This window comes from Netta rufina, assembly GCF_964035555.1.
Source record: "Netta rufina genome assembly, chromosome: 26".
NCBI lineage: Eukaryota > Metazoa > Chordata > Aves > Anseriformes > Anatidae > Netta > Netta rufina.
In genome coordinates, this window is record NC_140150.1 from 6456429 (window position 1) to 6479923 (window position 23495).

The 23495-nt window shown below is 40.5% G+C and overlaps 1 protein-coding gene across 4 annotated transcripts in view; it reads left to right on the forward strand.

The window, feature by feature from the left end:
- KCTD20 (potassium channel tetramerization domain containing 20) overlaps positions 1–23495 on the forward strand; it is a 29184-nt gene that overhangs the window by 3967 nt on the left and 1722 nt on the right. For 2 of the 4 annotated variants that reach the window (XM_084302019.1, XM_084302018.1), the window contains 6 exons: positions 19135–19334; positions 19769–20048; positions 20946–21048; positions 21574–21694; positions 22677–22874; positions 23382–23492. In XM_084302019.1, coding sequence (XP_084158145.1) covers positions 19184–19334; positions 19769–20048; positions 20946–21048; positions 21574–21694; positions 22677–22874; positions 23382–23492 — 964 coding nt within the window. In that variant the 5' untranslated portion in view covers positions 19135–19183. Of the gene's footprint in view, positions 1–9319; positions 9405–17749; positions 17754–19134; positions 19335–19768; positions 20049–20945; positions 21049–21573; positions 21695–22676; positions 22875–23381; positions 23493–23495 lie in introns of those variants that run through there. The other 2 variants (XM_084302017.1, XM_084302020.1) reach the window with 2 other exon arrangements.

Here is a 23495-nt window from a genome sequence, read left to right on the forward strand (position 1 = left end):
CTGTACAAATTGTCATCTACTGAATAGCCTCCTGGTTCTAAAAAACTTTGAAATTTTAGCTTCTGTCCTGTAGCCCGGTTTGATCCCATCTGCATTCTGTGAATCTGAATCTCCTTCCAGTGTTTCTGTCTTAGTGCCTGTATAAAGAAGATAGAACTTGTAATCCAGGTAGCTCAGATGGGATGATTCCAAACCTCTGTGCTCCAGGATAGATATGTCAGCATGGCTGGCTCATGCAGCCCTACTGTATCCTGGGGAAAAACAGGATGACCAATGCGACCAGTGAGGAAGAGCTACAGGAGGGACTCTAGCCAGCCTGCAGCATGGTGGGAGGCACATCAGCAGTGTGAATATCAAAATTCTCAGTTTTCTGAGATGAGGATGTGTAGTGGCTGATCTGACATCATGATTTTGCAGACACGTGTTCCCCAGAGCCCACAGCTAAGATGGAGCCCTGGGATATGTCAGTGCATGCTGGGAGGGAAGGTCAAGGAACAATAGATTTCAGCATCGAAGATATCCTGCTTTCCAGAGGAGGTGCTTACAACAGGAGGCTGGCGTTGAGGAAAGTACTCTTGTAGTCTCATGTCTAAAAGCAGTGGGAAGAGACTCCATTAGCTTGTGCTTTGGAACTAGTGACTTGAACCCCTTTGCAGAAGACTGTTGACCCAGGTAGGCTAGATTGTAACACAGGAGAACCACAAATGCAGTGCTAAGTGTGCTTTTATGTAAGTATTTTTTAGGAGTCTGTTACAAGGAAATAGTTGCAGGTGCTGAGATTAACAGAAGTCCTGGGACTTGCTTCCCTGTGTCTCATTTAATCAGGCAGATTTAACTTTCATGGCAGTTTATCCTCTCTCTTGTTCAAGTTCTGATTTGTGGTCAAGTTCTGATGTGCTCTCTGACCTGAGCAGAGATCATATGCTGCAGCCTGTGTATTTTTTGGCTCCGCTTCTCAGAATGCATAAGAGAGCTAGCTAGCTGTTCATGTGCACAGGCCTGAAACTGAGAATCAAAACTGTCTGCCAGTGTCAGAAGAGACATTGAATGTGGCCTGTACTCACGCAGATGAGAAATTTCGTCTTCAGTGACCGGTTTATTTGTTCCCTGGCTTTTGCCCTCAGAACAATCTCAGTGTGCAGCTATTAAAAATGGTATTAATCCTGCAATTGTTCCTGATAGTGGGAACACTCAGTCATTGTAACAGTTTTGCTACTGATTGTGCAAATATAGTAATTCCCTTCTGATCTATAAATTGGAACAGGTTGATGGTCACTAACAATAGGATGTATACAAACTAGTCAGTTTTATTTTGAAAATAAAAATTATTTTGAAAATAAAAAGCTGCTTGGCATATACTACTGAAATAGCCAGAAGAAAAGAGGAGGAAAAAAAAGGGGAGTGGGGGAGAGGGGTGTCAGATAAACAGAAGTGAGAGTACAGTTGTGTGTCACGTCTGTGTTTGCAGTTTGTGGACGAATAATACAGGTTAAAATTTGATTAATCATGCTTTCAGTGGCAAGAGCATATATGACAAGAACTGGGAAATGTGTGGTTACCAGCTAGGTCTCATAAAACAGTGCTGTGTCCCTGACCTGTGTATTGGGATGTAGTAATTTAGTCTGTTGAATCGGAGAACTTGCCAAAGGAAGTGCAGCTTGTCAGCTGTGAGAGTAGCAGAACTGAACCTTGTGCCTAATACTCATCACAACTGAGTGCTGCAGGAATGTGCAAGTCCAGTGGCAGTCTGCTTTTGTGATGACAGTAATAAGCAGTGTGTTATAACTAGTGATCACTGCTGCCTCATAATGCATCTTTTATGTAAAGCTTTGGCAATATGTCTTTGAAAGATGCACTAGGCAGGCAAAAACAGCAACACCATTTCTAATAAATGAAGGGTTTCCTTAACAAATATAATTCTGGATCTAAAAAATGCCATTTGGTCCCTTGGATTCAAGCCTTGTGGCTCACTCTGCAGGGGCAGCAGCTGGTCATGTTTCCTGAAATTAATCTACGAGCCCACATTATGCTTTAGGGTTCCCTGTTAACTGCATATGCCCCAACTTAAGAAATTTTATGTTTACTTACTGCTGATGTTATTCTTTTCAAGTGGTATCTGTTTCATAACTTCAAATGGCCACAGTTTTCACTCAGTGTGTTTTTGATAACTTGGAGAAAGTGTAGTAAAAGATCCACAAATCAGGTAAGCAGGAAAAAGGCAGGCAAGAAGGCAAACTGTTCCCATTTGCTCCGTTGCAGTGGCTGCACAATTTTTGCAGGAAGTCATAGTAAAACTGGAAATTAGCATAGCTGGGTAAATTTTACCCAGTCCTTTTCCCAGTTCATATGTGTTTAATGTCATCTGCTAGATCAACATAACTGGAACAAATGAAGGAGGAAAACAGAATAAGGAAGCCTTAACCTTTGTGTAAATTGGCCAATTTCTTCCTCCTCTGGGTGGGTGGGAGATTTAAAAATCATGACATCCCTAATCTTAACCACAGAAAAGGTTACATCTTCCTGGAATGTTACCTACTGTAGCATTTGGTAATTATGAATGAGTTCTCTAATCCATTGACAGAAATGTTCTGGCAGGCACTTGCAGACCTCCTTGTCATATAATGCTGTGTGATAAGACTTCCCTTTATCAGTTGTTAGTGCCTGATACAGGCTCAGCAGATGGAAGTTTATGATAGCAAGGACCTTTTATACAAATACAGTTTTAAAAAAGACTGTTGTATTTATTGTGAAGGAGCTTAGGAGTTCTTGAAAAACTTGCCTTATTCATTGTAACTTTTTTCAGGAAGCCAACTAAAGAATAAAAATGAAATATATAGATTATTTAAATTTTAATAATAGTTGATTTCCCATTACAGTTTTGATTTGTTGATCTGTAGAGTTTCTGTAGTATGTATGATTTTTTTCTTCTACTAACTGTTTTCTATAGCATCTACTATATTTTTTTCCTTTCAGAGAGGCCAGGTTGCAAATGGGAAAAATAAGATTATTCTGTGATCTTCAAATCAGGTCATGCAGTTATATTTGTTAAATGGTTTAATTTTAAAGTAAACCGCCTTGAAAGCTCAATTTTTTGCTAGTCTCCACAGTTTCTATGAGATCAATTCTTACAGTGTGTTAATTAGGTAATATTTGAGTCATTTTGGACTAGACAGATCTTAGCTTTGACCCCTCATGGTGCTTATCTCTGGCTTAAGCTGTGCTGCACAGCAGTTTAAGCCTTCTTTTTGACTGTGATTGAAAGCCATTGATTTGGATGTTGCACTAGTGGAGGAAAAATATTGGTCACACAAATTCCTCAGGCATGCATTAGCAGTAGGTAGTAGAGGAGCATTCACCTCCCAGAATAGTCCTCATTTCAGATCCAGTAATGGGGACTGTGAATACGTCTACCCCTGTCTCTGCAACAGCCTCTCCAATTTCAAATGTATGTGTAAGGCTGTGGTCAGACATGCTGTTCTGGCTGCTCTTGAGTGAAAAGGTTACTGTGACTCAGCTCAGCGTCATGGCTCCCAGCCTACTGCAGGTGGTAGTCCCCTCACAGGACCATACGATGTGGCTCAGTCAAAAATGCCCAAATGAATGTATTGGACAGCAAGGAAATAAGTTGATGTGTAGTTTTGCTGTCCTACTTGAGAAGCAGTGATAAACATGTGATGTTAAGATGGTTCACTTTCAATGTACCGTGTAAAGTATTGAAACAAGAGCAGGCTAATTATGCCTGTTTGCTAGTACTAGATGAGCAAGGGGGAAACTGGATTTCTGTTTACTGTCAAGTATAAAGCTGTAGAGAGCTTAGTGCATTAGGGCTATGCTATATTTAAGTATACCCCATCTGTCTGTCCCTATTACAAAATGTTCTTTGATAAGATCATGGAATGAGCTTCTCTCTCCTCTTAAAAGCTGGTTTGGAAACTCAGTTTTCTTCAGAAAATTGTTTAATATGCCATGGCATCCATATCTGTCTTTGCTTTGCTCTGTTAAGTCATTCCAATATCGTTTTGAAGGTGTTGTGAAGATCTATGGGAAATGCCATTTCACCAGTTGTAGAGTGGAGTTAGTGCACTTCAGAAAGATGAAATTATTATTAATGCCGCAAATAGAATCTTCAGTCTCTCACCACATTTGTTTCAGACAGCGTTATCTTCAATTAGGAGACTGTCACAACAGAATTAAAAACAATTCAAAATAAAACCTCTTGTGAACACAGGCCAGCCAGTTCAACAGTCATGAGACTTAAAAGCTTTGCTTATCCCTGGAGCAGTTGAAGCAGTGACAATGAGCATTCTGGCACCCTCATGCTGCCCTAGCTGTGTCCTGCCGACAGGGGGGACCCTGCTGCTGGTGAGTATGCTGAGACTTCTGCCTGTAACTCTGGAGTTTTGCACCAGGCTTACCACCAAGAGGGCCATTTAATGATCACAGAATCACCTGGGTTGGAAGAGATCTCCAAGATCACCTAGTCCAACCTCTGACCTAGCACTAACAAGTCCTCCACTAAACCATATCGCTAAGCTCAACATCTAAAAGTCTTTAAAAGACATCCAATCTAAACTTCCCCTGGTGCAACTTTAGCCCACTCCCCCTTGTCCTGTTGCCAGGCATGTGGAAGTATACAAGTAGACCAACCCCCACCTCGCTACAGCCTCCTTTAAGGTACCTGTAGAGAGCAATAAGGTTGCCCCTGAGCCTCCTCTTCTCCAGGCTGAACAATCCCAGCTCCCTCAACCAATTCTCATAAGACTTGTTCTCCAGACCCCTCACCAGCTCTGTTGCCCTTCTCTGGACTCGCTCAAGCACCTCCATGTCCTTATTGTAGCGAGGGGCCCAAAACTGAACACAGTACTCGAGGTGCAGCCTCACCAGAGCCAAGTACAGGGGGACAATCACCTCCCAAGCCCTGCTGGCCACACTGCTTCTTATGCAAGCCAGGATGCTGTTGGCCTTCTTGGCCACCTGAGCACACTGCTGGCTCATATTCAGCCGACTATCAACCATCACTCCCAGGTCCTTCTCTGCCTGGCAGCTCTCCAACCATTCCTCTCCCAGCCTGTAGCTCTGCTTGGGGTTGTGCCCCAGGTGCAGGACCCGGCACTTGGCCTTGTTGAACCTCATGCAGTTGGCCTCAGCCCCATCGGTGCAGCCTATCCAGATCCTCCTGCAGAGCCTTCCTACCCTCGAGCAGATCGACACACGCACCTACCTTGGTGTCCTCTGCAAATTTACTGAGGGTGTACTCAATCCCCTCATCCAGATCATCGATAAAGATATTAAAGAGAACTGTCCCCAGTACTTAGCCCTTGGGGTCTCCACTGTTGACCGGCCTCCAACTGGATTTGACTCCATTCACCACGACTCTTTGGGCCCGGCTACCCAGCCAGTTTCTAACCCAATGAAGCGTACACCAGTCAAAGCCATGAGCAGCCAGTTTCTCGAGGAGAATGCTGTGGGAAATGGCGTCAAAAGCCTTAATGGTGGTTTCTAGTAAGTGTCTTGCTTAGTTGATGGCCAGCTTGAAAACAGGAAACTCACTTCATGTAGTCTGCATTAAGAGCTCTAAAATGTCAAGGTTTTGATCACTTCTGGTCTGGATTGAGTTGAAATCTTTGGGTGAGAGAAATCTTTTTTGTACACTAATAGAACCTTTAATTAGCAGGCTCTGCAGTAAGTCCTATTATCTTCATCTTAAATACTTAATAACATCATGCATAAGTTCTGCTATTGGAATAAAATTTATTTTTGAGTCTTTTGGATTATTCAGCAGAAGAGTAGAATATTCCTCACAAGAACAGACTGTGAAGACTTTCCTTAAAAAAAATATAATAATAATTTAAAAAAAAAAAAAAAACATAATAAAAAAATCCTAGCCTTTCTTTTGCTTGTTGTCTTTGAGATAAACACTCTGAAAGACAGTTGCTATTTTGGTTACAACATAGATGGGTTGTTTGCTTGTCAAATTAAAAATGGGCAGGAGTGGACTGTTCTGGAATACATTTCAATTTTAGAACTTTTCACTTTCAAGAGCAGCCTTATTCAGTGCCCAAATGGATACTTTTCCTCTACATGAACACTTCATTGTGTGTGTTGAAATAGGCATCGTCTCTGCTTTTTCAGTTTTGTATTTTCTGTGGTTATTTTCCTTTTTAAGTCTCAACAAAATATGTTTATGGTTCCTGGCTAATTTTGCTGAAACATAACACTAGCCAAATATTTTTGTGAAAGTCTTATTAGTCGCATAAGAAAGAGCATAATGGAATATTCTTAGAAAGTGTTTTAACTATGCTTGGTGTGTAAGATATTTATCCAGACGTGTAAACAAAGCAAGAGGTGTCTTGCCAACATCCCATCCTAAACCTCAGTTATTTCGAAGTGTTGAGCAAGATGTTTTTCCACTCTTGGAAACAAGGTATCAAGTCCTCTGCTGACATAAATTGACCAAGTACTAATAATTGGCGTTACCCAGCTGAAATCATCACCCCACACTCTTGCGTCCCAAAAATAACTCGGGGATGAGCTTTCCTGAAGAGCTGCAATTGTGCTAAATAAAACTCCTCTGTTTGTTTTGGTGTAGGATTGCTTTAGTGTTACTTGCAGTTTACTAATGCAGCCACTCTAAAATGTAGGCTTATGTAGATTTGTTTTGCTTTCTGTTGTTGTCTGTGGCTTAATGTGTATTAAACAACTTGCTTGATTCAGTGAACTCAGTTACTTCCACAGATAACACAGCTACCCTTTGCTTCGCTTGTACCTCTGCTTGCAAGGAGTGTCCTGGCTCTGCAGCTCCATGGTGCGGCGGTAGCTTCAGTGGGTTTATCTGAACTGGTTTCCAGCTGCTTGTCTTGCTGACTGTTGTGGTGAGATACGGCAGTGTCTGGTGGGGCTGCCAGATAATTACCCCAACAGGGATCCCATACCAGCCTGTCTCTTGCCAAAGTTAGGTAGAGGATCTCTTGTGCTGGGTTACAATGCTTTGAGTTTTGCCTCATTTCTCAGTGCTGCCCTTGTAGCCTGGTCCTGCTCGTCTCCACTGGATGCAAACTGTCACTGGACCTCTAGTCACAGACCGCAGAGCCTGGTCTGGAGCACCAGGAGAGCACCAGGTGCTTGTGCCGTGGGTAGTGGAGCTGGCTTGCTGGGCCTGTTCCCATTCCCATCTCCATTGTACAGCCTGATGTCAGGCCTGGAAACAGGCAGGGATGTGGGTAGATCAGAGCATATTCAGATAAATCAGTAACCACCCAGTTCCTCCAGCTTCAGTACAGGCTACCTACTTTTTCAAGGCAGGACACTTTGAAATTTAATTGCATTTCACTACAACAGTATTTAGTTGGTTGTGTTTTTTTCTTTTTTTCTTTTTTTTTTTTTGCGGGGGGGGTTGTTGCTTTTTGTTGTTTTTATGCTGTGTTCTCTGTCTTTATGAATTCTCCTTAGTTAATAGCTACTGTAACTGCATTCGACTTTCAAAAATTTGCTATCTTTTATTAGTTTTCTCAAGCTGCTGCCATCTAATTGGTTAAAAGCGAATGGCAGTTGGAGTTGTGGCAGATGAGCTAGGAATGAGTTAGCAGTTACTTGTTGGGATCTTTTCCAGAGTAGGAAGGTGGAGTCTTAAACTGCTCACAGCGTTTCCAAAATAAAAGTCATAGCAAGTAGGTGCTTTGTGTTATGGGTGAAATAACAAGTAACTTTCTGTAGGAAACTAAAAGCTCAGGAGTGAGGAGAGGAGTTTTTCTTTATTCTGAGTATTCTCTCTAGCAATAAAGCAATCCACTTACATTAAAACTGTTACGTATTTCAAAATACGTAAAAAAATACGTACTGACACACAGGCCAAAAGCAGATAGAGTAATTTAAGCTTCACGGTGCAGCAGGCTGGATGTTGGGCTGCAATATAGGGTCCTAACACCAAAACTGCATGTGGTGGCAGCAACTCCAGGTTATGTGCTTCAGGGTGCTGCCTGCAGGTCCTGACTCTGCTACAGGCACTGTACTAAAGGAGACCAGAGGGGGTGATGGTTCAGCCCCTCAGGTAATGAGCTGATGTGTTAGTTTGTACCGTGCTGTTTATCCTCCTTTCTGAGTTTGGGGGTGAATGCTCTAGTACAAGTTGCATTGCTCTCAAGCACTGTGTACTCTATGTGGAGTTTCCATAGTGCTGAATTATAACCACCCATCTAACCTTGTGTGGTACAGTGTGCCTTAGTGTCTCGATGCTGCTGCTCTTTCTTGTCATGTCCACCAACCTCCTTAATAGAGTACAGGTACTCTATTGCACTTGTCTCTAGATAGACTAGATAATTTGATTATAAAGAATTAAATGCTTGCCCCCAAACCAAAAATAATACTGAGTGCATGCAATACATTGTATATGTATGTACTGTATAAACATGAGTTACATGGTAAGTTAGTGATAATTTACTTTTATTGTGTTGGGTGTTTTTTTTGTGTGTAAAATACCTCTTAAGATGTTTTTCATTAATCAGCTGCCATGCAAAGTTCAGACTTAAAAGCTTGTTAATACGTACACGTTGCCTTATCACTGGCATTGAGTCAGGATTAAAACAGTTTTGTACTTCGTGTTCTATTTCCATTAAAGGTGATATATTATTGATGATGTATACTACAGCTAATTCTGTTCTGTGTAACTGCATTTGGAGCAATTTCTGGGCAATCCAGATAAATCAGTAATGTGTTTTGTTGCTCGTAATGTTAAGATCTAAACTGGTAGAGGGTAACATTTCTAGACCACATAAATGTCTAGTGCTTCTGCAATGCAGTGCATAGACAGCAGAGCTCTGAAGGCAGAAGGCACTTGTTTATGGGCACTCATTAGCAGTACATCTACGCAGGCATTGACATATTAACTCATTTCCAGTTATTGCAAACTTTATCAGGCTCAAATCTAAGGTCTTCTAAGCTGTGGAGTCTTTGTGCACATGGTTACATACGTATTCAGAAGTTCTGGTAGCTGATTCCTTTCAGTCTGTCTAAGAGACGTGTGGCAGATGAGTGGCAAGAGTAGTATGTTTAACCAGACAGCATCAAGAGTTTAATGAAACTGCACCTTTTCTACCAAAAAAACAGGAAGAACTGGGAATCTGGAGAGATTCAAGGTGGGGAGGAGAGTGGGTCCTGAAAGTAGGAGGCATAAAATAAAGCTATTTGTGACCATTTGGATTTTTATATTCAAAGTTTTCGTGGATCAGCTGGGGAGGACTTTTAAACTGAAATATTTACATGAATCAGACATCTGGGCTTTGGGGGAGTGACCGTAGCAGTACAAACTGTTTAAACTCTGAAGCTTTGCTGCAACTTGGTGCTTCCCTCTATTAAAGAAGGATTTCAGGATATTGGTGCTGGTAGCACTGAGAACATATGAGCTGCCAGTAAGTAAGGAGCTGTGTTGTTTGGGTATTGTCAGAGGGTTTGCTCCAGAATTACAGTAGGAAATGTGGGATATTGTCTGTTCAGCAGTTCTGACTGTTGCAGGTACGTCAGACCTGGGGTTATAGACTTCAGAAATGCTGTTGTCTTTATGCTTTTTTATATAGCTTATAATTCAGAAGATTTGACTTCTGTGGTGTAGATGTAGGAATTCATGTGCATTTGAGACCAAGTTAGATTTAACTGCTGAAGAAGAAAAATTGAGAAAGAAAATAGCATTTTAAAATCTTAATGGATAAGGGAGGTCTTGCTTATATACTTTGTTGAAACATGTTTTCTTTTTCTGAAATCTTTCTAAATAGCTCTGCCAAAAATTGTGGAACAGACAATACAGGATAAAACTGTTGGCTGCTGTTGTTGCTCTTGTTGAAGATTTTTGTCAAGTATTTGTAGCTTTATCTAACACAAGTGAAAACAAAATGTAACTCTGGTGTCATTTGGCCAAAAAACTTATTTAGCACAATATTATATATGTTAAAAAGGAAACAATTATTATCCTGCTTATGACCTGTTACAAACATCTTTCACCAGGTTTTTCCCCCCTACCCTGGTCAGATCTCCTGCCTAGAAAGGATGTCTCTGTTGGCACATCCAGCTTAATTTAAATTGCTGACTGAATTCAGGTGGACAGCCCTAGCAAAGCTGTCATTACCATAGTGTTAAAATGTTCTTTATGAGGATCAGCTATCATTTTTCATATAACTATTTTTAACTAAATAGTGAAAATGGCTTTTATAGGTCACCTGGCCATGCTCTCTAATGCTTGTACCCTTGCACCTCTTGGGGAGGGAAATAACCCTAGCAAAACATTAATCAGTTGCCTTGTTCAGAAACTGTTTCCTTCTGAGACACCCAGTGGTAGGACACTATTAGATGCTCTTCATCATTCCAGTTAAGTCTGCTATAGTATAACTTTCCTATTTTGGAAAAGTCTGTAGTAGGGTACTGCAAGTTAATAAATTGCAATGAGCTTTCTGCATATATGAATCCTGCTGCTGATAGTTTGGCAAAAGATATGATGCTGTCAGTGTGGGGCACTGATGTGGCTCAGTGCTATCAGCAATGATATGAGCTTTCAGCAAGTAAACCAGTCACTTTCAGTCATGGAAGAGCATGGCAAACCATGGATCTTATATCAAGGTGTGGACGTGCAGTGTTAAGCCATTAAAACCATACTGCAGACTGTAGCTTTGAATTGGAATTGTAGAAACAGTAGATTTTTGTGAAGACTCAAGTAAACGAGTAAGTCTGTAAACTTTGCTAACAGTGAAGCACTATGCACAGAATAGGAGAAAACAATTGAGCATTTCATCAGCCTTCTTGCTGTCTCTTGCCAGAATTTGCAGGCTGGCCTGCGTTGCATCAATCCTGCTGGACATTATTTTCCATCTATAATTCAAAGCCAGATGGAAAATGAGTCTACTATATATTTATAGAGCTATTTCATAACAATGGAAAAGCCTTTTGTAATGTGTCTGTGCTAGTTCAACCTATAAATCACTCGTTTATTGTCTGGTTATGTTTGTACCTATAACAGAAAATGAAGTGAAGGTCATTAGCAGGAGTGAGAAAAGCACGTTAAAGGCTCCAGGTTGTTTTTCTTTCTGATGCAATTTGGTCGAATGCACTTCTGTGTTGTTCTCCTATAGTACAGGCATATCTACAGGTGCAAGTGAGTGGGCAACATCAGACCTGACAAATCTCACATTGCCTTGAGCATTTGTGTATGAGTCAGCCTCACAGGGCAGTGATGGGGGCTCAAGACAGTTGTGGCAGCAGTCGGTGTCTTTCCTGCTCTGTAATCCAGCGTGCCAGATGCAGCTTGCTGACAGATTTTGGCTCTGACCAGTGAAAGGTGTTAGGGGCTACAGGATCTGGCATTCTGCTATAGTGGAGAGTCCGGGTGTGTTCCTCAGGTCTGTGCATGAAGGTACCATTGCCCAGGGCAGCCGGGTGACCCTGGCTTCCTTGCTTATGTGACACCTTGCCCGTGGCACTTTCTGAAAGAGAAGAACTGATCTCATAAACAAGTTTTATACTCAAAAGAGAGGTAGGAAGTGAGGAACCAGATTTATACTTGACAACTGAAAAACACGTTTTTTTGGGGAAGAAAAAAAAAGTCCCTGAGAAACCTTCAGAATCTGCAAATGTTTAAAGACTATAGAATTTGGCCAAAAGCAGGGAGGACAAATTAAAAGCTGGAGCCAAAAGGGTTGTATGTCAGGGCATAAAAGAGAATTAATTTTTGTAATTCATTGGAATTGATTACAAACCCTTAAGTTAGTTGTCCAGAGTTGAAGTGAGGTGTTAGAGAAAATCTTGTCAATTTGGAACCATGTGATGTCTAGAACAAATGGAAAAAAAAAACAGAGTTACAATGCATGGCATGTGAGAGAAGATAAACATAGAAATAATAGGACTTTTTTCTTGAAAGAAAAAACACGGGATACTAATTTGAAATGCTTTATTTAAATTGGAAATTGGCAAGCTAAAACAATACTAAACTGGAAAATCTGTTCCTGTGTGTGCACATGATATAGACGCTTCAATAGCAGTAGCTTCAGGCCTGTTGCAAAGTTCATTTTTGTCAAATTTTTAAGAAGTAACTGATTTTTTTTTCACTGTTTATCTATTGTTACACTAATTGTTAATTGTCATTGCTTTAGAAGAAGTGCTTTTCTTGTGATGTAAATTGTGGAATACTGATAATGTGGATTCATCAACCCCTTTCTTGCTTTTGAGTAGGTAAAGAGTTAATAGGATTGTGTTTATTTTCAATGAACTTGGAAAAGTAGCTTCTTGCAATTTAAACTCTAGATGGTTTTATACAAATTACATTAAGGATGCTTTAATAGTTTTCATAGTTACTTTGTCTATTCCAATTTGTTAAAGGTGCTGTGATTCCCTCTTCCTGGGAATACAGAAGGGTACAAAGTAGAGCATGGGAATCATAGAATATCCAAGTTGGAAGGTACCCACAAGGATCATTGAGTCCAACTCCTGGGTCCAAGTCAAGGTGAGGCCACACCAGTGCAGAGCAGGACAGTCCCTTCCCTCGCCCGGCTGGCAGTGCTGTGCCTGATGCACTCCAGGGCCCTGCTGGCCGCCAAGGCACTCTGCTGGCTCCTGTTCAAGAAGGGAAGGGAAGCTCAGTGAAGGCTAGAGCAGGCACAGGCTAGCAGTTTGTCTTTTTTCCTGTGCCTTTTTGTACTGTTTCCTTTCCATATGTTCTCCATTTTATTTTTTAGAAATCTTAACAGATTCCCAAATTAAAGGTGTGGAAATGAACAGAAGCTAGAGCCAAATTTCTTAGGGTTTGACTCTGATCATGCATGAATGATCATGCAATTTTCAAGCCCACTGTTTTCAGGGGTATGTGAGTGATAACCCTCATATTTACAGAATGAGACCCTGGATATGATCTCAATCTTTAAGAGAGCAGAAACTTACTTTTAGCCTTTCTTAATGACTGGATTATTCTCTCCTGCATGGTCCTCTGGAATGGTTTCTTGCTGGGGAATTTTTATTGCCACTGAACTGAGCTGACAGGCAGTACAGCTTTTTCTTCCTCATTCTCTCAGGGGAAGTATGCATGTGGTGATCAAACTGTTTTTATGAAAATTAGAAACTTGGACAGCTGCCTCCTTACCAATATGAGCTTTTTTTCATAACAAGTGTGATTTTTGGAATTTGGTTATGTAAAAAAAAAAAAAGCATGGGGGACACGAGCAGATCCATCTGAGTGAAGGTGAATGTGAGTTGCGAGTACTACTACATACCTCAGCCATGATACAGGACTGACACAGATCTGGCCTCAAGATGAGAGCTCTGCCTATTGTGTACAGCTCAATGAGGCCTTGGCCCATGGGTCTCTCCTAACATGGGTATCCCTGGGCTCTGCTACATCATGGTGGAGGCCTACCTGATGCTGACTCACCAATCCTTACATACAGGAAATACTTCTCATTATTTATCCAAATCATGCCAGTGAGATTTCCTTTTCTTTTTCTCCAGAAGAGGAATTCAGTCATAGCTAACTTGTTTTTCTGCTTTTATGTTTTAAGAAACATTTTGCATGTTGCAAGGATATGTTTTAAAAAAATTGAAGCGAGGCTAAATTTTTCTGAAAAGTATGCCATTATATTAGAAATACATCTTGTTCTAAACTAGTAGACTGTAGAATTAGGTCAGGCACACCCTGAATATGTGTGTTTCCTGCTTGCTCATATTTCTGAGAATTGTACGTGGGAATGTTTTTGTAGATTTAAAGGAGTGTTGTCACCTTAAAAATGTGTTGTTTAGAGTTTTATTTTAGTCATCGTGGTTACGCTGTGGTTTAGTAAGTGGAAGATTGCTAACCATCTGATTCACTTGTTCAGCATGGTGGTCATTCTTCACCATTTTCAAACCATGTGATGAATTAAGGTTACTTGCTTCTACTATTTCTGTCTTCTGACTTCCTTCTTGTCATGCTAAATGATAGTAAAGCAGTGCTTAAACTGTCAGAAGTTACAGTAAACAGCTTTGCTCTTGAACAGAATTTGACAGCTTTTCATGATTTTTTTATTTGAAGTTTCAGTGAAATTCCCAAACTATTCTATAATTGCTCTTGAAACAAAAATTAAAAAAAAAAAAAAAAAAAAAAAGGGTATGGATAAGGAACAACTCATACAATAAAAGGTTACAATCCAGCAAGTATGTTCTGATGGTTTTTATCTTTTGCTTAATGAAATGGTCTGCAACTAAATCTTTGTGTTTTTTTTTTTTTCTGTTGTGTTGTTGTTGTTTGTTTTGTTTTGTGGTTTTTTTGTTTGTTTGTTTGTTTGTTTGTTTTTCTGGAAATGTTCCTGTATTTGTATTCTTCCTCTGCTCACATCACCTGCATGCCATTTATGTTGGTCTGAACAAGTTAGGCCATTTAGAATATTTCACTCCTAATAGCTGGGTGAGGACTACACCTTGGGAAGTACATTTGGATGTCTGTTTGATTCATTAGGGTGGGGAAGGATAATCTTTTGAAGATTGTCCCAGCCTTTTTACGTACTGATATGCTTCCTAATTTCTTAAGGATTAAGTAGAACAAGGATCAGTCTCTTTATCTCTGCAAAAGGCTTATAGCATGAATTGTGTTTGCCAAAGATGCCACGTCAAGTAAGACTTTGTTTCTAATTCCTTTGAAACAAAAATAAGTATCCCTGCCATATTTTTCTCCTGACAAAATTGTTAGCTTTAAACAAGCCCTAATAAAGATAACTTCACCTTGACACTCAGCATGTGATTTGGAGAACAGAGGTGGTTCTTGGATTGCACAGCTCATTCTTAACATGGTCTCGTTCTGGAGGGAGGAGAGACCTATGTGCTCCAAGCTAAGCAGAACCGGCACTGGGAGTCAGATGTTAATTTTGATTTTTCATTGTGATGGTGATTTGCTTTCCTAAAAACAAAAATCACAGCCTATTTAGATCTGATCTTCAGTGCTGAACATGGTGCTAGGCTTTTGATGTTTGAGTTCCCAGCTCCTAAATCCAGCCGTCTGTGAGTCCTCAGTTCCTCTGTAAAGTGGGCCCTACCTGGCCACTCCAGATCTGAGCATACAATTGAGTTATTGAGAAATGAGCTAAGGAATTAAGGGTATTTGTTTACTGTTTATCATCAGTTCTGTGGTACCAGGCTATTCACGCTTACCATGTGGTAGAAATGTGCATGGAAACAGACCTCAAAAGAAGATGGCACCCTGCAAGTATCTGTCCTGCTAACTGGAAGTTAATGCCTGTGCACAGCCAGGGAGCAAGGATAGTGTCTTAAAAGTTAGAGTAATGCCTGGTTAGAGGGCCTGATGCTCTGGTTGCTCCTGCAGATTGTCTCTTCTTTGTCCTTGTTTTCTCTCATAAAAACTTCCCTGCGGTGCTTCCCAGGGCTGGTAGGAGGAATAAGCAGATAATATATATAAAATCTTTGAAGATGAATAGTGCTAATAATTATGTATAGGTATTCATTCTCACCCTGGGTAGTTCACCTTGATCATAGGCATGAAAAGAAACCAGGATATTTGTAAGCTGGTCAGGTTTGAGTATGGCCTTTTGAAGTCTATGTACTAGTTTCCCTTCTGGGTTATGAGCATGACTGCAATGTATCTGTCATGCTAAACAACTACGTTGGGTATTTATTATATCAGCCAGATCCAAGTCATTAAGGAATGCTTCCTTGTTTGCTTTAATTCTTCTGACACATAACATAGGATTTGGACATGCTGAAAGGGGACAGGAGACAGGAAAATGTCATTAGCCAGGCCCAAGTTTGATTATCAGCACGGCTGAATATTCATCTTTCTGTGGATTAACGACGAAAATCAGGCTTGATGCTGATGAGAACCACCACAATTGTGAAGAGCATTTGTTTTTGAATCTTGTCTTAGCTTGTGCATCTTTCACTGGTGCTAAAAATAGTGTAGTGGAAAAGAATGAGAAGGGTATTAACCAGCTGAGGCTTTTTTTTTTTTCCTGAAATTCTGTTAGGCAGATTAAGCAAAAAAGGGGGAAAATGAAAGTAACATAGTATCTACATATCTAATAATACTTGTGTAAATGGTTTATAAGATACTGCAGCAGAAGACTGAATGGCATGCAGAGTCTCTTGAACTGTGTGTAGATTTAATTGCAAAGCTTAGAGTGATTGCAGAAAAGGTTCGTCTTGTTACAGATTGCTACATTCATCAAATCCAATTTGATAATTACGAAAATTCAGTTTGGGTGTTTCACGCTGTTTGACATCAGTTAAATACTGCTTATAAGGCAGGCTTCTTGTGAAGTTATAGAATGTATGTGTTTCTTGATAAATCTGCTGTTTGCCAGCATAATAACTGTTTATTGGTCTAACTCCCTACCTGAAGTCTTCCCTCTGAAGTAATGTATTAAATAATTAAGAGATTGTTCAGGTGCCTTAAGGGGAGCTTGTTGGCCAAGCTGCATTGACAAAGCTGTATTGACAGAAAGAAGCATAAGTAAATTTTATGCTTACCAAATTTGCTTCATAGAGTTCTCACTTCACAGAGCAAAGTCTGTTCCCAAGAGAGCATGGTGGCATCTCAGTTGTATCAGGGAGCTTGTTTCTGTATGGAAAAGGTGGGGTAAGGAGGACCCAGGAGGCTGTTTGCGTACTTCTGTGTGACTAGCCAATCTCGAGCACTGTGAAGGGCTTTTCCAAGAAGATCCCTTATCTGTGCTACAAAGACCTTGCATTTCCCACATCTCAAAACGCCTTTGCCGAAGTAAATCAAACTGCAGCTTTTAAAAATATGTTTAAGCTTGCTGTGCAATACCAAATTTTAAAACATTTTGGTCAAAAAATATAGCATAATCATAATGTATGCCATTCAGTGAATGTTTCAAATCACAAAACCCACAACATTAGTTGTATAAATAGGTTAATATCTGCAGTCTGGAAAGCTCTGCTTCCTCACAATAATTACAATAGGCTATATAAAATAGAGGAGCGGTTTATTTTTGCTGTTGCTTTTGAAATTGTCAATTCTGAAATAGATTTAAAGTCCTTTTTTTTTTTTCCCCTGAGGTTTTGTACAGTCATGTGTTTTAAATTGGGGGTAGAGGGCTATTTCAAACTTTTTTTTCTGCGTGTTCTCTGTTTAGTCATTTACACAGATTGTTCCTTGGACAGTAGGTTTATCCTGTAGTTGTATGAGTGGGACAGTTTGTGCGATGTGCATGTGATTGTTATGGTAGTGCGTTCTGCTTAGATAGTGGGGACTTTATCCTTGTCCCTTCCATCTCAGGATATTCCATGATTCTGTGACTCCACAAACCCATGGCCCACAAGAGGACTGCTGGCCTTTCTTACTACCTCTTTGCTGCTCTGACACGTGAGAGAAGAGGGCAAAAGATTGCAGGGGCTTATTTTCAGCAGGGTTGTGGTGCCCTTTGCTCAGGCAACAGGAGATGGATTTGTGCACATGTGAATGCAGGCAAGGCAGCCTTGAGGTTTCTGATGAGACTGCTGAGGGGGCTCCCTGGGGTGCACATTAGCACAGCTTAGAAAATAGTGGGAGAGGGTTTTTTTGGGATGTGATGACAGCCCCAGTCAGTGCTTGGTAATTGGTGAGAGTGGGATAGTGAAGAAATGCATGCTGTTAAGTTTGCTGGAGCTAACATGAGCCTTGTAGGCTCCTCTTGTTGCTGTTCTTACCAGCCAGGGCCTTAAGAAAAAAAAAAAAAAAAACTTTTCATCTGGTTTTGCTGATGCCCGAAGTCTTCCTTCTGATGAATATCACGTGATGTGTAAGCAACAGATTTTCTAAAAATATCCAGATAATAATGCTGACAACTTAGTATTTGCTTTAGGAAACAAGAGGAAGCAATGCTATCCCTTTTAAAATTTCTAATTAAGAATGAAATGCTTTCACAGACTGCAACTAACAGTGGGCTTGAAACTGACCACTGAACTGTTTATACTGTCTTTATCGCCAGTATGTTTTGACCATAAAGTTTGCCAACTCTTATTTATCATTTTGTTTTATTAGACCTGTTTTTTGTCTGGTTTATGTTGAGCCATGTCAGTGCTCTGCCATGCTTTTTAGCTGGCGCCTGTGAGCACAGGAGTCTTCAAGCAGCCAAGAAAAAAAAAAAAAAAAAAACAACATGGGAGTTGGGGGAGTGTTACTGGGTAAATTCATTATGAAGGAAATCAGTGCTTTGTGTTTGAGAGAGTGAAAAGAAAACACTGGGAGCCAAGAAAGGAGAGCTATTTCTTGCCCAAGGCAATAGCAGGGGAAAAAAAACTGCAAAGGGGGAGAATGAGGGAAAGAGACAGCAGAAGCAATCTATTAGGAGATACAAAATAATGGAATGAAGTGAGAACAGAGCAGAAGAGAGTCTTAAAAACGGGAACAAGAAAGACGAATTTACTTGAAGGACCAGAACAGTAAAAAGGAAGACGTTTAAGAGCATATTCTGGAGTGATAAGTAAGATTTGAATAGTAATGGTTAAAGTGCTGTGTGTAAAAAGGCAGAGTCAAGGTGTGATATGTATAAGGCAGCTGCAGCCATGGCTGTTCTACTTTTTTGTAGGTCTGGATTGGGTTCAATAGCGGGGGTGAGCACTATGTGACAGGAGGGGGATAAATCAAGAAGGAGGAAGATGAGAAGTCTGGGAGTAGGGAACCTTCTAGCCAAACCTGAATGCCTGAGCTTTTGTCTGGGCAACTGTTACAGTCCAGGCTACAGCGAAGTTAGAGAGCTCTCTTTTGCTAGTCCTGGGAATTGAAAGATTCATAAATATTTTAAAGGGCTGTAGTTGGCTGGAATTAAGGCAATGGCCAGTAAGTTACTTGCAGGAACGTGTGTGATCTGAAGATGTCAGTGGTTTTAGACTTCAAAAAAAAAAAAAAATAATAATAATAATACAAAGGACTATAGATGAAATAGACCCTTGGTTACTTTAAACCTGCCTCCCTCCCCCCCCCCTTTTTTTTTTTTTTGGCCCCTCTCTAGGTTAGTGTAGGGGCATGAATAGCATCGCAAGCCTCTCCAAAGCTCAGTTAAGACTGTAGAAATGCCTTTTGACCCTGAGGACTTTGCTCGTAGTACCAGATACAGTGAATTGAGCTTTGCTGCTTGAGAACTCCTTCCAAAATAAACAACATGGTGTTTCTTCTCCTAGCTCTTCTCTTAGGAAACGCAGTCAACACCTAACATCACGGAGGCCCAGCATGAATGTTAACTGTGCTGGTGGGACAGACTGGTCAAGAAATCTGGAGTCGAGCTGCTCTGTGGAAGATGTAGCTGCAGCAGACCACGAGTCAGGAGAAAGTAATGTGGTGCTAGGAGGTCATAGCCCATCTGCAGGTCCTAGAACTGAGGGTGAGGATAATGTCTTTACCTTATGCTAATCTTCAAGGGAGGTGTGGTGTGGGTTTTTTTTGTTTGTTTTTTTTTTTGGGGGGGCGGGGGTGTTCAATTTTTAGCTATGTGTTACTTGTCAGCATTAGGCATACTGTGTTCATGTATTCCTGGCCTTCTTTAATTCTTGTGCTCCTGCTCTTTAGCAATGGAATCCATCTCGATTTAATAAGTAGCATTAAGCATGGGGTAATTCTTTATCCAAAATGCAACTGCTGGCTCAGTTTGAAAATACAGCCTAGCCTTATGTCATGTAACATCATTCTGACAGTTATGTATATTGACATTCTTTGCTATTGTATGATTTGGCTTTCTCATTGCAGTACAAAGCATTACTATTAAACAAAGTTTTTCAGCAAACTATATTTTACCTCTACAGTATTTGTCTCTATCAGGTTTAGATTCTGAATGCCGATATACTGCTTGTCCAGTGAGTCCCCAGATCAGCAATATGTTGTCTGCTTCTGAAGATACACACAACTGTCATTTTCAAGATGGAAGTAAAAGACAGACTGAATATTTTAATAGCCAGGAACGCCATGGATGCACCGCTTTGTCTTCAAGCATCAACTCACAGACAGTGACTCCAGAGAAAGTGACACTTGTGGTAGATGGCACTCGATTTGCAGTGAACCCACAGATTTTCACTGCTCACCCTGATACTATGCTGGGAAGGTAGATTATTTCCACCATTTTCAAGACACCTCAAGAGGGTCAAATGCTTGCTGAAGTGTAATAAACCTGTAATGTTTGTGTTGTGATCTCATCTGTATGCACAAGGGAAGCAAGTCTGACCTCATTCAGAACCTGCCTGTTAGTAAGGCCTTGAAGACGTGACCAGATGTAGAGAGAGCACCTTGGTAGTTCTCTAGATAACGTTTCTCTCTTCAGTTCTCTTCCTTCAAACTGGGCATGTCTAGCTAGACAAGGTTTGCTTTTGCCTTCTCCCCAAGTGTTTGCCTTGCTCATAAGTAGTACACCTGTTGACAACTGATAACTTAATTCCTTCCGTAATGGGCAAAAAGATCATGCTTCATCTCCTCCTGCTGTTATCTTATAGTACTGTCCCATGGAAGAAGTCATTCGTCTCCCTGTAAGATGCATTAGAGATTGGACCCCTTTAATGTAAAAAGAAGCATTTATTTTCTGTATTGCCAACACTTTCACCCCTGTCTCTTGACATAGAGCCTGGTTCTGTTGGGCTGATGACTTGCAGGTTGTAATGTAAAGCAAGCGATCAAAAGGCATGTGACTGTTATCTTGCATATCTCCAGTGAAAGGGCTTTATCCACAGGGAGTTTTCTGACCCAGGGTTGAATGATCTGTTTCTTTGAGCTGTGACTTGTTCCATGCAATACAGTAGCTATAGCGACAGAGTCCAGCTGTAGCAGGATTTAGCTGAGACAGCTCTTTTGTTTATTTACTATGTAAGAGATTTGAGTATTTGTTTCAAGTTACTGTGTATAGGTGTCACTCCTGGTTTTGTTTAAACTCAATGCACCTATTGGTCTTTAGAAAGAATGAATTTAAATTTACTTGTGCACTTATGTAAACTTATGTATATCTGTTCAGAATGTTCGGACCAGGAAGAGAATATAATTTCACCAGGCCAAATGAAAAAGGAGAATATGAAATTGCAGAAGGAATTAGCTCAGCTGTGTTCCGGACTGTGCTGGTAAGATGATGTTTGCAGACTAGAGGGGAGGAAAAAAAAAAAAACAAAACACACAACTGATTTGTCACATGTGCAAAGCTGAGCTATCTCCCAGGCAGCTGCATACCCCCAGGACATATTCTTTTACTACTGTTTTGCATTGTGATTATGAAAAAGTAGTCAATTTTGGTGTGAGTCAACATCACAGATATTTGTTCATGTTGCCTTTTACTTTTCCCGTGTCATAATGTTGTAGTTCCTGGGCTCTGTTCTGCCTTTGTAGTTACCTATAAATGCACATTGCATATGAGATGTTATGAAATTCTACGTCACAGGAAGAATTTTTTACTGGAGCTCACAGTTTATCAGACCCTAGAGGATCTGTGAAGAGATGTAGGTATGTTCTCAGACAGGCAGGGCTGTTTCTACTGTTCACTGAAACTCAACAAACAAAAAGTGTTCATCAACAAAACAAAAAGCTAATTAAAAATGATCAGTTCATACTATTTTTAAATTTCTCACCCAAAACTGTCCTTTTATTTGCAGGATTATTACAAAACTGGAATCATTAACTGTCCTGATGGAATTTCCATCCCAGACCTTAGAGACACATGTGATTATCTCTGCATAAACTTTGACTTCAACACAATCAAATGTCAGGATTTAAGTAAGTATAAAGATAAAATCAGCTCTTCTGAGATCATCTGCATGGTGTTGAGCGCTATCATACTGATTCAGTGTGGTTCTTACATGCTTTAGTCTAAACATGAGGGTGTGGACTCCACTAGTATGTGTTGCATTTAACCAGCTTCCTTTTTTTTTTTTTTTTTTTTTTTTCTTCATCAACCAAAAGTGAACCGATTTAATCCTACAGAACACAGACATTTTGCTCAGAAAAGCAAACTGAAATTGTAAAAATTCTTCCCGGTCTCTGTTATGAGAGGAGAGTAGAAGAGCTTGCTGTTACAGCCAAGTAAAATGAAGGGTAAAAGCAGGTTTATAATCCCCATCTAAAACATACCAGAAAATTGAGGATAATTTAAGCAGAAAGATGTAGGTGCGAAAAACACTCAGGTAGGAAAGCAGTAGAGAGTTCTTAGTCATGAAGAAATCTGATTGGGAGAAGCTTTTTGGAGGGTATACTGGGTGAAAAAAAGAAAAAGTACTTCTAATGTAGCCAAATCGGTAAAAGGTCCTATGCTGAAATGGGACGTGATATCATAGCACAGGCCTTGTAATTTCTGACTGTTCTGATGAACAATCACAGACACGGCAGAAAATGTGCGTTCAAGGTCAGAGATGATTGCTGGAAATTTAAGGATAAAAACTAACTTGTCTCTTATTTCACTTTCTTGATTGGACCTTGGTGTTTTTTTTTTTTTATGGTAATGTAATGGTTCTAAGGTATAATTTGCATCCCATCCCAAAATGCAGTCTCATATTTGATTTTATTTCCAGTTCTAGAGACTAATGATGCATCTGAACATATATTGAGGAGTTTCTGTAATGAAGAATGAGGGCTGTGCTCTTGACTGTATTAGGAAACTGTAGGTCTGGGACATATTTTCATACTGTATGCATATGTATACATGTATGTGTAAAAAAAAAAAAAAAAAAAAAGGCTCATCATGTAATGTATGCCTTATTAGGTGCTCTGTTACATGAGCTCTCCAATGATGGTGCTCACAAGCAGTTTGACAGCTACCTGGAGGAGCTAATTCTGCCTATAATGGTGGATAGTGCTAGGAAAGGGGAACGTGAATGCCATATCGTCGTGCTGACAGATGAAGACACTGTGGACTGGGATGAAGATCATCCACCTCCAATGGGCGAGGAGTACTCACAAAGTAAGGACTCTACGTTGGAGCTGCTGGCTGCTTGTTCTGTTCACACACAGACATATGGCCACTAGGACCCATTGCCTAAACAGTAGTCTTTCTCCTGGTGGAGAGGCTGGCATATGATGTCCTGTTTTGTATGTTCCCTCTGAATTGGCTGCTGCTAGAGCCAGGATACCAATCTGTCTAGTTACAGCTTTAGTTTGAGTGCCTGCACTGGTAACAGACAGTGCTTACTGCATTTTTTGCATTTGTTTACTGCCTCCCCCCCCCCCCCCCAGCCTTTTGCTGGCTCCCTGGTGACTGAATACTCTTCTTTATACACCCATCACCACCTGTCTATCCAGAACGTAATGTGTATCGCTACACTGCCACCAAGGAATCATAGCTAAACCTAGTGATGAGAAGCAGTTACTGGAAACCAGACCTGCTTTTTTGTCACCCCCACAGCTGAGAGTGTGTAACAGGGTGAAGGTCCTTCCTTGCAGGTTCTAATTACCCTTTTTATTTCTCAAGTCCTTTACAGTTCCAAACTGTACAGATTCTTTAAGTACATTGAGAACCGTGATGTTGCAAAAGCTGTGTTAAAGGAACGGGGTCTCAAAAATATACGCATTGGAATTGAAGGTA